This window comes from Schistocerca cancellata, chromosome 6 (assembly GCF_023864275.1).
Source record: "Schistocerca cancellata isolate TAMUIC-IGC-003103 chromosome 6, iqSchCanc2.1, whole genome shotgun sequence".
NCBI lineage: Eukaryota > Metazoa > Arthropoda > Insecta > Orthoptera > Acrididae > Schistocerca > Schistocerca cancellata.
The window spans coordinates 507,447,937-507,466,540 of NC_064631.1; the positions used below are offsets into that span (position 1 = coordinate 507,447,937).

At 35.9% G+C, this 18,604-nt stretch overlaps 1 protein-coding gene across 1 annotated transcript in view; it reads left to right on the plus strand.

Annotated features, from left to right (window-relative positions):
- The window catches only part of LOC126191064 (very long-chain-fatty-acid--CoA ligase bubblegum), a 175,749-nt gene that overhangs the window by 116,953 nt on the left and 40,192 nt on the right, over nucleotides 1–18,604 (plus strand). The window contains exons 5-7 of the mRNA XM_049931781.1: nucleotides 8,288–8,422; nucleotides 13,233–13,428; nucleotides 16,155–16,256. Coding sequence (XP_049787738.1) covers nucleotides 8,288–8,422; nucleotides 13,233–13,428; nucleotides 16,155–16,256 — 433 coding nt within the window. The remainder of the gene's footprint in view (nucleotides 1–8,287; nucleotides 8,423–13,232; nucleotides 13,429–16,154; nucleotides 16,257–18,604) is intronic.

Below are 18,604 nucleotides of genomic sequence, written 5' to 3' on the forward strand. Positions count from 1 at the left end.
CAGTTGGTTTTTTTCTGACCAAACAGTGGCTACCAGAATGCCTCTTCAACATCTCCTGCGAAGTATATATAAAAATGCACAAAGTGATCCTTCTTATCCCTCACTGCCATTACTCTAAGTACTATTATTTGTCACACATTTGAAAACAACTGCTGATGTCTACCAGACATCAACTCCTCTACATATTCCTGACGTGCTGTTGACTGGAACAGTGAGCAATAGAATCAGAAAATAGTATTTGCTTTAGTCTGTAGTTGCATTTTATTTCTTCTAATACCTATTCAGCTAAGTTCCAAGATGATCCTAAGTGTGCAGTCATTAGGTTCACTTACCCAAGAAGGTTTCTCAGATACCTTACAGCCGCTATTACAAGTTACCTGAATATCAAGCTTCAAAAATGGTTTATTCATGCATTCACTCATCTTTAAGCACTTAAATCCACATTGATGTCAGCTTGTATAATTTAAAACGGCTCACAGATTAGGATTGACATATTAGAAAAACATGGATACATACTGCATAATACTACACACTATTAACTCAGATATACTTATCAGATAAAAAAGGATATACAACAATAAACACATAATGGTTTTATAATTATAAAGAATCTGATGAATATGGAAATGCACAATGTTAGTAAGAAACACAGTGCAGGGAGAAATGCTAATTGTTTAGAATGTTTATTATCAACCATGCAGTAGGACTATATTTTGATACAATTGGCCTTAATACAATTAATAAATCAGCCTTACGAGTAAATAAAAGAATATATTAGGAAGAGTACAATGTCAGTTGCTACTACACTTAATAACACCAATATATTCACTGAAAAGCCACTAAGAATTGATACAATTGGCCTTAATACAATTAATAAATCAGCCTTACGAGTATATAAAAGAATATATTAGGAAGAGTACAATGTCAGTTGCTACTACACTTAATAACACCAATATATGCACTGAAAAGCCAAAGAAACTGGTACACCTGCCTAATATCATGTAGGGCCCTCGCGATGACACAGAAGTGCTGTGCCGCAACAGGATGTGGCATGGACTCAACTAATGTCTGACGTAGTGCTGGAGAGAACTGACACTAAGAATTCTGCAGGGCTGTACATAAATCTGTAAGAGTATGAGGGATAGAGATCTCTTCTGAACAGCACATTGCAAGGCATTCCAGATATGCTCAATAATGCTCATGTCTGGGGAGTTTGGTGGGCAGTGGAAGTGTTTAAATTCGGAATAGTGTTCCTGGAGCCACTCTGTAGCAGTTCTGGATGTATGGGGTGTCACATGAACCAAGTCTGTCGGAATGCACAATGGACATGAATGGATGCAGGTGATCAGACAGGATGCTTACATATATGTCACCTGTCAGAGTTGTATATAGACATATCAGGGGTACCATATCACTCCAACTGCACACGCCCCACACCATTACAGAGCCTGTACCAGCTTGAACAGTTCCCTGTTGACATGCAGGGTGCTTGGATTCATGAAGTTATCTCCGTACCTGTACACCTTCATCCGCTCGATACAATTTGAAATGAGACTCGTCTGACCAGGCAACCTCTTCGATACAATTTGAAATGAGACTCGTCTGACCAGGCAACCTCTTCGATACAATTTGAAATGAGACTCGTCTGACCAGGCAACCTCTTTCCAGTCATCAACAGCCCAATGTCAGTGTTGATGGGCCCAGGCAAGGCATAAAGCTTTGTGTCTACAGTCATCAAGGGTACCAAGCAGCCCTTTGGTTCCGAAAGCCCATATCGATAATGTTTCAATTCAATTTATTATCATCCATTTTATCATATATGTGATATAGGAATTGTTGTATAGAATGAGAGAGAGAGAGAGAGAGAGAGAGAGAGAGAGAGAAAGGAGCATGATTTATATTTTTAACAATTAAGGGAAATAACATTTTCTTAATTATACTTTACATATTTTATGTTTTTTTTACATGCAAGATGAGAAAAAATTACATGGTTTGTACAAAAAAATCCATTAAAGGAAATAACATTTTTTTAATTACATTTTAACATTTTTTAATTACACTTTACATATTTTGTCTTATTTTTGCATGCAAGTTGAAAAACAATGAAGGTTTATGCAGAAAAATCAAAAGAAGAGTACTATCTGTTTAGATAGCAAAGAAATTCACTAACATTATAGAAAATTTGATGTAATAGTAGCCTCTTTAATTTTTTTAAAAAAATATATATAAATTTTGTATGCTTTTTATTTCTTTTGGAAAGGCACTGAACATTCTTTTGGGCAGATCTACATCACACTTAAGTGCCTCGCAGAGATGCTATTTTGGCTCAAGGCTTTTGAATGTATGTTTATATGCAAATCATGCCCGTTTCTGGTTTGATAGTCATGTACTTCACTGTTTACAGAAGGGAATTCTTGATTTGACTTCAGGTAACATACTGATTCATAGATGAATAAACTAGGGAGTTCTTAAAGAGTTCTCTACATGGATCTCTGTAGGTAACAACCTTCAAAATATGAATAGCTCTCTTTTGGAGCTTAAAACAACTTTTGTGAAACCTGTATTCACCCAAAATATAATACCATACCTTAGATTACTATGTATGTAAGAGTAGTAGGCATGTAGTACTGTTTCAAAATTGCAGTTTTCTTTAAGTTTTCCTAATATATAACAATATTTACTAATATATCTAAAAACAAAGATAGATGTGACTTACCAAACGAAAGTGCTGGCAGGTCGATAGACACACAAACAAACACAAACACACACACACAAAATTCAAGCTTTCGCAACCAATGGTTGCTTCATCAGGAAAGAGGGAAGGAGAGGGAAAGACAAAAGGATGTGGGTTTTAAGGGAGAGGGTAAGGAGTCATTCCAATCCGGGAGCGGAAAGACTTACCTTAGGGGGAAAAAAGGACAGGTATACACTCGCGCACACACACACATATCCATCCGCACATACACAGACACAAGCAGACATTTGAAAAGGCAAAGAGTTTGGGCCTGCTTGTCTGTGTATGTGTGGATGGATATGTGTGTGTGTGCGAGTGTATACCTGTCCTTTTTTCCCCCTAAGGTAAGTCTTTCCGCTCCCGGGATTGGAATGACTCCTTACCCTCTCCCTTAAAACCCACATCCTTTCGTCTTTCCCTCTCCTTCCCTCTTTCCTGATGAAGCAACCGTTGGTTGCAAAAGCTTGAATTTTGTGTGTTTGTTTATGTGTCTATCGACCTGCCAGCACTTTCGTTTGGTAAGTCACATCATTTTTGTTTTTAGATATATTTTTCCCATGTGGAATGTTTCACTCTATTATATACAATATTTACTAAGTTTTAATTCAATAGTTCAACATGTTTTTCCCATCTTAAGTTATTGTCCAGCCATACACCCAAACATTTTGTAAGAGAAGTTTGTTCTATAAGACATTTCCCAATCTCTACTCTTATGTTATTTTTAATTTGTTCCGTATGTACTTAAAATTCATCCAAGTGTTTTTTTGTCATTTATAATTAAGTAATTGTCCTTGAACCATTCAGCTGCCTCATTCATTGTTGAACTTACTTTTTCTTGTAGGTCATATTCTTTAACTCCTTTGATAAAAAGGCTCATATCATCTGCAAAAAGTACTGATTCTGCTCTTGTTAGACAGTTAGGAAAATCATTAATAAAAACTAAGAGATGGCCTAGAACAGAACCCTGTGGTACACCACAGTTGACTTTCAGATACGTTGAGTAATATTTTGTGGCATTATGTATTATTTCAACACTTTGATATCTGTTGCACAGATTCGATTGAAACCAGTTGTATGCTTTTCCATATACTCCATACCAATACAGTTTCTCTAGCAAAATATCATGGCTGATGAGGTCAAATGCCTTGGATAGATCTAAAAATATTCCACAGTTTAAGTCCTCATTATCCACTACAGTTAAAACCTGTTCCAAGAAGTGGTATACAGCTGTTTCTGTAGGCCTGTTTTTCCTGAACCCATTCTGTGTATTGGTTAGAATTTTGCATTTGTTTAGGAAACTCAACAGTCTCTCATATATATTCCTCTCACTTACATTAGCAAAACCTGACAGTTGTGACAATGGTCTATAATTTTGTATGGTACATGGACAGTCTTTTCTATAAAATGACTTTATCATTGATTTTTGAAGTGTCTTAATAATATCAACTAGTTCAGATATTATTGTGTTTGCACTATGTTTTATGAACTTATCAGAAATATCATCACATCCATAGGACATTTTATTCTTCAGTTTATTAATTGCATTTCTTACTTCTGAATGCGTAGCTGGGTACAAAAACATCGTCATTTCATTTGTGGGAGCTTTTGACTTACTACCTTTCGAGTTCCACAGGTTCTCGATAAGATTTTGAGTACTGCTAATGTAGTAGTCATTGAACATATTGGCAACACATCGAGGGTCTTCAACAACTTTTCCTCCCTTTTTTATGATAAGATTATTGTTTGTCACTTTGGATTTACCAATCTTATGGTTTATGACCTTCCAAACTAATTTGGTTTTATTGCTGTCTTTTTTGATAATTAAATCATTGTTCTTTTTTTATGCATGAATAACTTTTCTGTAGCATCTAAGCTGTGGCTTTAATGCTGCATTATGCTTTGAATGCCAAGCCAGATTTCGAAAGAACCCAACGGAAATTTATAACACGTTGAGAGAGTGAATGGGAATAATGTAGCAGATTGTAGTGCATTGTCATTGTGGTCAGCTTGTTTTTGTGAAGATCAGGTAAGGACTGAGGACAATCCAAGAAGTGGAAGGTCATCAACTGCTTCAGACTAGACCTCTCAGGCCACTGTTAATGACATTTCAAGAGAGAACTGACAAAAAACATATCAGGAAACTGCATATGAGAATTTCAAGAATTTTATTCACCATAGATCATTTTACAATGATATTGGCTTCGTCATACAAGATGTACTAGTACATACAGAATAACAAAATAAACTTCTGTCAATACATTATAAATACATTTGAAGCATGGCAGTGTACCAAATTACAAAGGATAGCTTTTAAAAGCTAATGCAACAAGCTATCTTATACGGTAATCTAATATAATATGGTATTTTATTGTTTATAGTATAAACTTTGTAATTACACACGATTAACCACGGCACAAAATAATATGTTTAACTACAGACAACTTTTACATGCTTACATTCTCCTCAGGCATCTCAAAGAATTCTTTAATGTCATAGAATGGATGATGTGACAGCCAGCTGTACCACTTAATTTTAAAAGAATTTGTATCCATAGACTGAACATGAATTGGCAGTTTATTGAACATTTTGAGTGGGTTAACTTTGTGGGAATTTCTTGTTCTCGCTAATCTGTGGTGCGGTATGTCTAAATTACCGTTTGCCCTGGTGTTGTGTTCGTGTATTTCCTTTCTGGCAATAAATTCTGAAATATTATTTTTAATATAGAGTACAGACACATAGATGTATAAATTTATAATTGTAAGTATTCTGAGTATGGAGAAAAGAGGACGACAGTGCTCCCTATGACCTCTTTTACATATTATACGTATGACTTTTTTTTGTAATTTCAATACGTTTTTGATGTGAGGGGAGTGCCCCCATATAATAAGACCATATGAAATATGTGACTGGAATAGCCCAAAGTATGTCACCCTAAGGTACTCCAAGCTCACTACCTCCCTTAGTTTCAAGAGAAGGTATGCCACCCGAGATATTTTTTCACATACATGATTGACATGTTCCTCCCAATATAGTTTAGAGTCAATGTGAATACCTAAGAGTTTAACCGACTTATTGCCTACTTCATTTGATGTTCCCATTAAAAGTTGTTGTGTTTTGTCAGGGTTGCATAGGAGCTTATTGGCTGCAAACCAGTCCAGGGCCTTATCTAGTGTTTCTTTTGTTAGGTTATTCAGATCTGAAATGTTCTGATGTGTGGTAAGTAGTGTTGTATCGTCAGCATAACACACAACAGGGTGAGCTATATTTTTAGGTAAATCATTAATAGCGACAATGAAGAAGGGTCCAAGGATAGACCCTTGTGGTACACCTGTGCTGATTTCCATGATGGAAGAATTTAAATTTCTGACTGAAACGAATTGTTTTCGGTTACTTAAATAAGAATTTATCACAGATAAAGTGCTCCCTCTCACCCCATAAAACTCTAGTTTCCCCAGTACTATGTCAACAGGAATGCAATAGAAAGCTTTGCTTAGGTCACATAATACCAGTGATACCATGTTATTATTTTCAAAAGCTGTTAAGGTGTGGTCAATGATTTCCAAGATGGCCCCTGTTGTGTTCTTGCCTTTTCGAAAGCCAAACTGATTGTTACATAGGATATTGTGCTTTTCAAAGAAGTTGCTTATTTGTGTGTGTATCAGCACCTCAAATACCTTTGAGAATATTGGAACAATGGAGACTGGTCTATAGCTTTGGGGGAGATGTTTGTCTCCTTTTTTAAAAACTGGGACAACTTTTGATACCTTGAGTGCATCCGGAAAAACTTCTACACTTTATTAAAAATATAAGCTAATGGTTTGGTGATTGACTGTATTGTCTTTTTAATTATGTTATTTGATAACCAATAACAGTCCATACTTTTAGAACCTGAAAATTTGGATACAGCTTTTATAACATCAGCAGGTGTGACAGCCCTCCATTGAAATGCCAGGTTAACAGGCAGTGGTGTTCCAACAAGGTTCATTGCAGATGAATTTGTTGCTTTGATACTGTTACTTATTTCTTTAACTGAGTTTAAAAAGTACTCGTTTAATTCTTCAGGATCAAGCAGAGCTGTTTCTGTGTGTTTCGGTGTATTCTCTTGTTTTATTATTTGCCAGGCTGCCTTGCATTTATTGGGAGCTCTTTCTATATAGTTCTCCACTGCTTGCTTTTTTGCCAGAAGAAGTTTAGCTTTATAGTATTTTTTGCATTTCAGATGTGACCTATGAATGTTCACACACTGTTCTGCCTCTTGGTCAGAGGCTTGTTTATGCATCTGGTACAGCATATGCAAGTTTCCTCTAATTTCTACTAGCTCTTGTGTGAACCAGTTCAGACTTTTCTTTTTCATTTCATTTGGATATCTAATTTTTTTTACTGGTGAGCAAGAATACCATAAATCTGTGTACTTTTTAAAGAAGTTACCAAAGCTAATTTCAGCTTCCCTTTTTCCAGATTGACAATTATATATAAAGTCCCAATCTGCACTTCCTAATCTATCAACAAACATATTTATGTACTCTTCCTTCTGTCTTCGTACCACTACTACTTTAGATTTATCAGTTTTAACTGGCTGCCTCTTACAGAGGGTAAGGAGTAGTGGCTCATGATCTGCAAGTCCACTTCCTGCAAGTCTAACTGTAAAATCCTCCCTATGGAAATTCACAATAATATTGTCTATACAGGCATTCTTATGTGTGGCACAGTTATTTGTACAATAGAGGTCTAATGATATTAGCATATTCAAAAATGTCCTAGCAACTGGTCTCTGTGTGTTTACCACTTCTATGTTGAAATCACCACATATAGCAATTCTTGTTTTACTCTTCAATATTTTTTTAATTATTAATTCACATTTTTCAATAAACAAATTTACATCACCATCTGGCGACCTATATAGACTAACTACCACTATATTAATAATGAACTTTGGTCAACTGCCATAAACAGATTCTGTTAAGCGAAGTTTAACATAATAAAATCAGCAGTAAAACTACTATTTCGGGAGAAAAATATTGCAGCTTCCTCAGTGACATTAAATGTCTGCTTTTTATCTCTTATTGCTGGCTAAATAGCTACAGGACCACGTTGATATTTATCGTATAACAACATTTACCTTTTTGCCATAAGAACAAAGGCAGGCTTACAATGAACATTGTTACTATCCCACAGTAACAGGAATCCTCACCTCTTTAATCTGAATAGTTAGATAATTTATAGGAGTGCTAAGAAGATATATTTTTAATAGTTTTTAGTACTATAGCTTCTCAATTTTTGCATTATGTCTGACTGACATTTACTGATGCCCTTTACACAAAATTATGAGGAATAAAAAATGAGCCATTAAATAAAGCAAAAAGCAATTTTGATCTTGAACTGAGTAAAATACAGTACATTTAGTTGAGAGCAGTAAAAATAAAGTAACCGTACTGTGTCACATGTGTTTGGAGAGCTCTCTGAAAAAGATGCGTGAGCTTCCAATTATAAGTTTGCTTGTCATTTTGAAAATGAATAGGTTTGTTTTACAAATGATTTTATTTTCTGTTACAGAGACTACGAATTTTATGTACGGTCTTGTGCCAAAGCATTCATCAAACTTGGTCTAGAAAGGCATCATTCTGTTTGTATTCTTGGATTCAATTCACCAGAATGGTTCATTGCTGATTTGGCTGCAATATATGCTGGGTATGTACAGTATAGTACAGTAGAATAGAGTAGAGTTTTATTGGTCCTGGTAATAATATAGTACACAAATAGTACATTCTGATGTAGGACAAGTGAATGTATAACAAAATATAATATTAAATTTGCATTAATTTCATTATTTCTACATTAAATGATCACTGAGTTACAATATGCAGAGCAAATATAGTACAAAAATAAGGAGAAGATATTTTAAAGCAGAAAGAGCATGTACTGTGCTGGCAGATTAATATTTATATTACAGCGACATTTACATGTAAAACATTAAAGTTTTAGTAACATTTATATGATATATCACTAAGGCAAAGACACAAGTCATTAGTGAACTTCCTGAAAGAACACATGGAGGCTATAGAATCAGTGATCAGTCAAATATTACTTAGCAGTTGATTTGAAATTAGCCAGGCCATTTATTGCTTTAATTTGTGGGGTAAGTTTATCATAAATAACTTCCCCATAATACAGGGTTCCTTTCTTATTCGGGGTGGTGTTGGTGGGGTCTAAATGAAAGTTTCCTTCATGTCTGGTGTTATTGGAGTCGAAATTTCATTTTTCTGGAATAGAGTGGGATTTTTCATTGTGTATCTTTTCACAAACATGGTTGTCTCACACACACACATATATACATGGAAGTGGGAGGATTTCTAGCTTTTTAAAAAGTGGTCTACAGGTTTTGTTCCATTTTACACCTCCCATTATTCTTATAATTCTTTTTTGTAGCCTAAAGAACTTTTGGCTAAGAGAAGAGTTACTCCAGAAAATAACTCCATATTTCAGTTGTGAGTATATATAGGCATAATACAGAGTTTACAGAAAATCTTTGTTGCAGCATCTCTGAAATATTCTCCTTAAGTAGCATGTAGTGCTTAATTTCTTACAGACATTTTAAAGAGAATAAATACTTTTGTTGTAGCTTAGTTACTGTTTCAATATACTATGTGTGTAGTTGTTAGTAGAGGTTGAAAGGGCAGAGTAAGTGAGTTGCAAACTGTCATAAATATAGTTTTTAAAATAGTTGGGCAGTCGATAACCACACAAAGAAGTAGATGTAGTTTTAATGTTACTCATAGTATCCTGGCTACTGCTCAGCATTTCCTCTAAGTTGCAAATAGTTTTTACTTCTCACACAAATTTTTATTATACAAGTATGATTGTATTATCAATTATCATATTAATTTGATAACAAGAGAGTGAACTGCATCATTACAAACAAGAACTTTACTGCAGGCTTAGCATACTAATTCCCTGATAGTTACATGGGCACTATAAGACTCATGAGCAATTGAATTAGACAACACATCCAACTAGTAATGTGCAGCACCTGCTTTCATAGTGATGTAATATGGCATGGACTCAGCAACACCTTACATGTATTGGAGAGCTATCCTGATCAATGAATGCACAACCATTGTCCACAACTTGTGGAGATTGATCCAAGGTGTGCACATATTGGTTGACTGTGTTCCAAATATGCTCAACTGGAATAAGGTCAGGCAACTTTTGGTGGTGGGATGGGAACGGGGCACACTTGCACCCTCACATTGATGGAGTTCTCCTCAAACCATTTTGACACTATTTTGGTCTTATGGGTGTTGCACTGTCTTGCTGAAGCTAAAGATCAGCCGTGGTGTGCTGAAAGAAAATAAATGGATGTACATGAATGGATAGTAGGTAGCAGTAGAGCTCCTGAATAATACATGATGGCAGACATACCAAGGACCCCATTTCATCCAATGTAAATATCTCCAGCACAAGAATACTTTCATCTGCTTGACTGGTACTCAGTTGGCAAGTGGGATGCATTGCCTCAAGGGACTTGTAACTTGCCATTGATGCCTACCTACTTGTGTAACTCATCAATCCAGATGACCTTTCTGTGTACTTCAAGCGTCCAATGTTCAGTAAACTAGATAAAAGATCAGTAGTGTCATACCTCAATGAGGAACTCGAAACTTTCAGCACATCGCAGAAGCATGTAGAGGAACTCTGGCTCAAGTTTAAAATAATAGCTGGACAGATATGTATCCAGTAGAACAGTTCATAATGAGGGTAATATCCATGGTATACAGTCACTGTAAACAAACTTCTAAAGAAACAGAGATTACTGCATCATAGGTGTAAAACAAAGCATAGGGCAGCAGATAGAGAGATGCTGAATGAAACGCATTTGGCTGTCAAGAGAGCATTGTGTATTGCCTTCAATGACTACTGTAGCAGAATGTTGTCAAGTAATGTTTCATAGAACCCAAAGAAGTTCTGGTCATATGTAAAGATAAAAGATCAGTAGTGTCATATCTCAATGAGGAACTCGAAACTTTTCAGCACAGGACAGGGGCATGCAGAGGTACTCTGGCTCAACTTTAAAATAATATCTGACCTTACACTGGACAGATATGTATCTAGTAGAACAGTTCATAATGAGGGGAACATCCATGGTATGCAGTTGCTGTAAAGAAACTTCTAAAGAAACAGAGATTACTGCACCAAAATTAGCATCCAGTCTCTAGTGAAAGGGACAGAAACTGAAATTGGGCAAAGCAAAATAGTAAAGCAAAAGCTGAAATCCTTAACTCCATTTTAAAATGTTCCTTTACAAAGGATCATCTGGGAGAATTGTCTCAATTTAATCCTCATACTACTGAAAAGATGAATGAAGTAAGTATTAATGTCACAGTGGTGTTGAAAAACAGCGGAAATCATTAAAATTGAACAAAGCTCTAGGCCCCAAGGGAAGGGCAGCACAAACGGTCACAGGTTTGTTTAATCTGTGGGAGAGTGTTACAGAAATACTGAAGGAACTGAACCAGAAGGCTCTTGAAGATAGACGTAAACTATCCTGAGAAAGTCTATTGACAAAGTTTCAAGAACCAACTTTAAATGATTATTTTAGGAATACACTACAACTACCTACATATCACTCACATAAGTATTGTGAGGATAATACTAGAATAATTACTGCATGCACAGAGGCAATGAGACAGTCATTCTTCCTGTCTCCATATATGAATGGAACAGGAGGAAACCCTAATAACTGGTACAATGGAACGTACCCTCTGCCATGTCCTTATCGTGGTTTGCGAGTAGATGTAGTTATAGATTTAGCTGTGCTGTAGATTTATTTACAGTTGCTTGCAGCTGACTTGAGGTGTTTCCTGTAATAAGGATGCTTGTGTCATTTGCAAAAAAAAGTATTTTAGTGCAGTGTCTTTACTTCCATATGCTTAGAGCTTGTCCAACAGTATGTTGCAGTCCAGTATGTTGAAGGCTTTACTTAAGTCTAGAGAAATGCCAGTGGCAATTTGTTTGTTGCCCGTTGTTTGCAGGGCATTGTTTAAAAAATCATAGATGGCACTAGTTGTTGATTTATTTTTCCTGAATTCATGCTGAGTGTCAGTAACCATTTTGTTTTCCTCTACAAATTTCATTAACCTTACCTTTCCTATGATTTTACTAAAGCCTGATAACAAAGCATTTTCTTACGAACAAGGACAAAATTATCAATTTTTGAACAGTCTGGAAATATGAATGTCAGAAAAGATGATTGGACTATGTCTGAAAGTTGTAGTGAAATGTTTATATTACATTGCTTTATTATGCAATCAGAATACCATAAATTCCTGAAAATATTTTCTTAAGAGTTGATGCAACATGGATGATTACATCTGAAATTGTTCCATAAACATAGATTGAAACATGACTGCACTTTTTTCTGTTTCTTTTTTGTATCTGTTCTACTACTGACTATTAAATTATTTTTCATATCTGCATAGCAATGGCTGAAAAGATTTGTGATGTGTTGGGAATTAGTTAGACTCTTGTTCTCATGATTGTCATGTTTTCCATTTTTTGGGACACTTTATTTGCTTCCTTCTTTCTTACTTTCCATACTGCTTGGCTTTTATTTCCTGATCCTTACTGCTTTGCTTTTATTTGTTGACTCTGTTATGAACTTATCATTGGCCATTTTTTTCCTGACATATCACTCATTTGTAGATTGGAATATATTTTTGAATGTAACTGTTCAGAAGTTGGGGTATGTTACTATTTTTCCTTTATCTGAGTAAGTCTCTTTTTCTTGACTTGAGATTTTGGTACCTGTTGTTATCCACCTATTTGATTTCGAAATTGTGCCTCATGCTACTTGTGTTTTGAGAGGGAATGCAATATCAAAGTAATCACTGAAGATGCTAGAGATTTTCTTGAACTTTTTGTTGGCTCATCTAATTGTAAGACTTCTTCCCACCTTTCTCCTGATGATAGGATATTGAAAGTTTCTGTATTATGTATATTGAAACTTCTTGCTGCTACAGTTCTTTTGTAGTTCTGGTTGGATAGCAAGTAGCACTCAAGATTAACAACTTGTGTTTCACGATCATGATTATACATTTTACAGCATATAATGCACTATTACAAATTGACTTATTGAACTCACCAACAAAAGAGAGACTGCATGACACTTGATGTTCGTATACCACTAAAACTCAAAATAACTTGAAAAATCTTCTCTCAAGTAGGTTAGTTACAGTTCTCATACTACAGGCCCTTAGTTAGGATATTTTCGTTTATGTGGATCTTGGATGTGCCTTGAAGTTATGGTATTAAGTCCTAATAAAACTGCATTAAGCCAGATATTGGTCTTATTGCTCCATAAACAGATGTGCATTTATTTCTACCCATTTCTTCAAATGAGTTTGTTATACTTGTATTGCCTCTAGTAACTGGAATGCTTTTTATGTCTGATTAACAGGAACTTAAGTATCTAAAATAGAACTATTTGTATTTGTTGTTACAGGGGAATTGCTGCTGGAATTTACACAACCAACTCACCAGAAGCTTGCCTGCACTGTGCCATCAACAGCCGGGCAAATATATTTGTAGTACAGGACAAGAAACAACTTGACAAAGTGCTGCAGATACGGTCCCAAATACCACATCTGAAAGCAATTGTGCAGTATGAAGGAAAGCCAGAGGAGGAGGGAGTGCTGAGTGTAAGTTCATGTAATACAACAAAGTAAACAACTATTATACAACAAAACAACCATATGGTCCTCAATATAAGCTACAACCTTAATTCTAATTGGGGAAAAATAGAGAGAAAATCAGTGAAGAAAATTTTATGCCAAATTCATTACTCATTTATGAAAACTGTGATACAATCACTATTAATCACAATTTTTGGCTGTATTGTAGGTAAATTGCACAGAAATACCAACCTTCTAATCACTGTCCTCACTGATGTCACTGTTAATTTCTTTACTGGCAATTGCTTGTCAGACTCAGAATTTTTATTACTCTCTTCCTAAAGGGCCTCATTACCATCCAGGGCATTGGACACACAGCACAACACACCACGAAGAGAAAATTCACTCACACATATGGCCAGCTGATGGCTTTATGATGTCTTTCTGTAAGTCTGTCAAAATAGTACTTTCAGACACATGTAAATGACAACATCAGGTACCTGTGATATTGTTGCTTCATTCCAAACTGACAAGATGATGATGATGATATTTGGTTTGTGGGGCGCTCAACTGCACGGTTATCAGTGCCCGTACCATTACCCAATCTTTGCTCAGTCCAATTTCGCCACTTTCATGGATGATGATGAAATGATGAGGACAACACAAACACCCAGTCATCTCGAGGCAGGTGAAAATCCCTGACCCCGCCGGGAATCGAACCTGGGACCCCGTTCTCGGGAAGCGAGAACGCTACCGCGAGACCACGAGCGGCGGACTCCAAACTGACAAACTAGTGCAACAGACAGTTGACATTTCTATGGTGGGAAAATATATGGGATTTGTAGGATCATCCAAATAAATCACACCGTGATTTTGGCAAAATAATGGTGAAAAAGTGCAGCTTATATTTGGGCTGATGTGGTACTTTTGTCTAACAGAATGAATGAATGATGTAACATTCTTGATTTTATGGCATAGTTGTTTTCAACATACAGTAGTTCCAATATAGATCAACAAACAGTCTTGGTGTGTGTGACAAATTTGCATCCACAAATATCTTTATATGTAGATACAGATGTAAGCCAGAGGGTGCCATCCTGGTGGTTGAAACTGTTCTTTCAATAATTTGTACTTAAAATTCTCCAGTTTTCCCCAAGCCAAAGCACCTTTGAGTCCAAATATACTGTCCTGATAAAGCTGATTTTTTTGTCATTTGGAACAGTGGCCTCTTCTCACGGATCTTCTCTTTCTGTGGTTCTAGATGACTTGTGCAGTAGACCTACACAGCAGTTACCATTTTAACTTTAGAAGGTAATCAATAAGAAGAATCCCTCATGCATCCTAGAAAACACATGGCATAATCAAAGTTCCTGGCAGGTTAAAATTGAGTGTTAGGCCGAGACTTGAACTCTGGAATCAAATGAGCTACCCATACATGACTTACGACCAGCTAGCTTTGCAGGAGAACTTTTGTAAAATTTGGAAGTTAGGAGATAAGATAATGGCAGAAGTAAAGCTGTGAGGATGGGTCGTGAGTCATGCTTGGGTAGCTCAGCTGGTAGAACACTTGCCCACAATAGCCAAAGGTCCAAAGTGAGTTTCAGTCTGGCACGCAGTTTTAATCTGCCACGAAATTTAATATCAGTGCGCAGCTCCACTGCAGAGTGGCAATTTAATTCTGGAAACATCCCCCAGGCTATGGTTAAGCCATGTTTCCACAATATCCTTTCTTCCAGAAGTGCTAGTCCTGTAAGTTTTGCACGAGAACTTTTGTGAGGTTTGAAAGGTAGGAGACGAGGTACTGACAGCAGTAAAGCTGTGAGGATGGTTCATAAGTCACTCTTGGGTAGCTCAGATGGTAGAGAACTTGCCTGCAAAAGGCAAAGGTCCTGAGTTTGAGTCTCAGTCTGGTTCACATTTTAATCTGCCAGGAAGTTTCATATTAGTGCACACTCCGGTGCAGAGTGAAAATTTTGTCTTTGAGAACATGCCACATTCTTTCCAGCACTCTGAATCAACTTCATTCCAGCTACTGCTTTGGTTTCTGTGGTGTTGTTTCATTTCTCTCCTAAAGTAATGGACTCACAATCGATCCACAATAACAAGTCAGTGCACAAAATCTATTGAATCCTTTTCAAACTGGCACAACACTACTGAGAAATTTGTTTTCACCATAATGTTTTGACAGCATCTCGAAAAGAAATTTTCTTGTAATTAATTCTACATGTAATATGAACCATACCCTTTCTTATGGAGAGGTCTACGTGTGTTACCTAGTTCATAAGCCTGTAATCACTAATTATCTAATACCTCTCATTATTTTCACCTGTGGTTGAAGTTATCAGATGTGAACCATACTCAGGAGAAGAATGACATGAAAATGAGAGAGCAGGCTCTCTGTATAAACCTCCATCAACTTTGGATGTCCTTTCATTGGTGAGAACAACTCGCAATGCAGAATTTAATGGCAGCATGCTATTGCAGTTAATTTTCTTGAACAAAAAACACACAACCTGGCTGCTTTAAAAAGTAGCAGAAATAAATATCAAGTTAACACTTGAATTCCACTGTACAACATACAGCAACACAATAAAAACAACATAACATATCTATACCAAGCTGTGTAGTTCTCTCAATTCTCATTATCCCCATACATCCTTTATACTGTAACAAAATAAAATGCTACAACAGGCTCATTTTAACCAGTTCATCTATCATTTATGTTTATAAGCAAATGTTATATTTCTTTTCAGTGGGATGATGTTATTACACTAGGCAATGCAGAAGATGATGTTGAGTTAGACAAAATTTTATCGACTTTGGCTGTTAATGAATGCTGTACCTTGATATACACGGTAAGTGTAATTATAATTCATCACTTATGTCTTATTCTTGATAGAATTACTGGCCAAATACATTCTGTCTGTTATGCAACCCTCAGATTTAAAAAAATCCAGTACACCAGTGAACAAATTGTATATTTGATAGCAAAAACACAAGCAACAGAATGTTCTTTATAAAGAGGCAACTAATTATGGTGATTGGCACTCTGGTGCTATGTAACAAGGGAGACTGGGCCTCTAATTAAAAAAAAATACTTCTGTTCCCTCATGGGCCTCAATTAAATATTAAAAAAATGTGCCGTTATTCTTCATGCATGTAGCAAACTGTTACTTTTTTGACAGAACTCTGATATAAATATCAAGCAAACCATATTAAAAAGTCAGCTATTTACCACAAATGGGAGGAAAATAGCAACATTTTTCTTTTGAAATAGTGACTTTGTTACTACTTTCATTATGCTTACAAATAACAAATGCAGGTACAAATACAATATACCAGTTTAACAGATGTTATAGGCTGCTGAAGTAATTTAAAGTTAATGCTCTGTGTGTTATTTTGAGTCTCCCTATTCAAAAAATATCACTGCATCATGTATGAGTATTTTCGGTGTTCTATGTTTTTTTAAGTAGTTGTGTGTAGCTGCAGCTGTTTAAGTACTTGTAGATAATGCAATAATCAGTCACACCCTGAAAAACATCTGACTGCATAATTCACAGAAAATTATTTTAAACCATGGCAAAGACAGCAGAGTATATTATATTTTACAGGTATAGCTGCTGTTTCTGTAAAAGGCCACTGTTGCCATGTAACTGCAGATAGCAGTGCTAATAAAGCAAATCGCTACCCTCCAAGTGAAGTGAGCCTTCATCTCTTACAATGACAATGCTTTTTGGGCAGGGGCTGATATCACCAAATATTTGGAGCAAAAGTCTTCCAATATCATCCACCATGTGACATTACAACCACAAATGTAAATTGTTAGTGGCAGTGGTTGGTCTCTAGGAAGAAATCTGTTAACTTTTCTTGACAAAACACATGACAGTAACAGTCCCTCAGGTATGCAGGTGCCACATGTCTGTCTATCTTTCCACCTTACTCACACAATATGAAGCTCATATCAAACATCTGCATGATACAAATAGATCTTCTATCAAAACCTACATTTGTCAGTTAATTTTGATATGAATTTGTATGACGATTCACTGCTGTTGGTGTTGTTAATCTAATCATCAAAGGAAGTGAAGTTAAACATTAACAAATAGAAACAGCGGATAAAGTTGAGTTAATTATTAATTCATGTTATTGTCATTGTTGTCATTGGGCTCTTCAGTTTGAAACCTGGTTAGATGAAGTTCTCTATGCTGGTCTATCATATGCAAACCTCTTCATCTCTGTATAACTAGTGCAACCCACATCCATTTCAGCCTGCTTACTGTATTCATCCCTTGGTCTCCCTCTATAATTTTTACCTCCCACACTTCCCTCCCTTATTAAATTGATGATTTATTGATGCCTCTGGATACGTCTTACCAACAAATCCCTTCTTTTAGTCTAGTTGTGCCATAAATTTCAATTTTCGCCAATGTGATTCAGTAACTCCTCATTAGTCACTCAATCAACCCATTCAAGGCTACTCTACAGACAAATATTTCATTAAACAGGTGTAACTAATGTAAAATTCCAAACTCTATAATTAGCAGTACTTGATTGTTTCCTATTTCTGGTTTCTTTAACCTTAGATAAATGGGCAAAAATAAATACATAAAGTAACGAAAAGAGGTGGGATGGGTCCGACAGTCCTAATGTTTCATTTACGTTCCAGAACAAGCAAGACAAAAATTTTCAACATCAGTGTCAAATATACTTGTTATATTGTTTATTAGTATTTAAATTTACCATACATTTCTTTAAGAATGAGGTCATATTCCTCTGAAAATCAAATTATTCAGTGTATAAAACATACTTGAACAGTTAAAACCATTTTCTTGGATTTCTAAAAGCTCACATCCTTACATGTTATGAATTTAGGATTGTCACACATAGTATTATACAATTTAGTGCACAGTATGATCTCATAAAAAGTAATTGTCACTTGTTATTCCCTTCTCAATGGTAATCCCAGATAGATGTGCTGCCAGCTGGTGGATGTTCCTCGGGAGGTGCTTCTGGCTAGCTCTCTGTGCACTGTGTGGTTCCAAACACAGTTGTTTGAGAAATAGCTTTCTTGAAATATCCAGTCCTGTGTTTGCTTTGTATGCTACAAATGTATTTTTACCAGCAATGTTCAAAATGGCGTAAAATGTGTGCAATGACCAGCACGTTGTTTGCTTTTCAACATTATATTATGAATACATTTCAT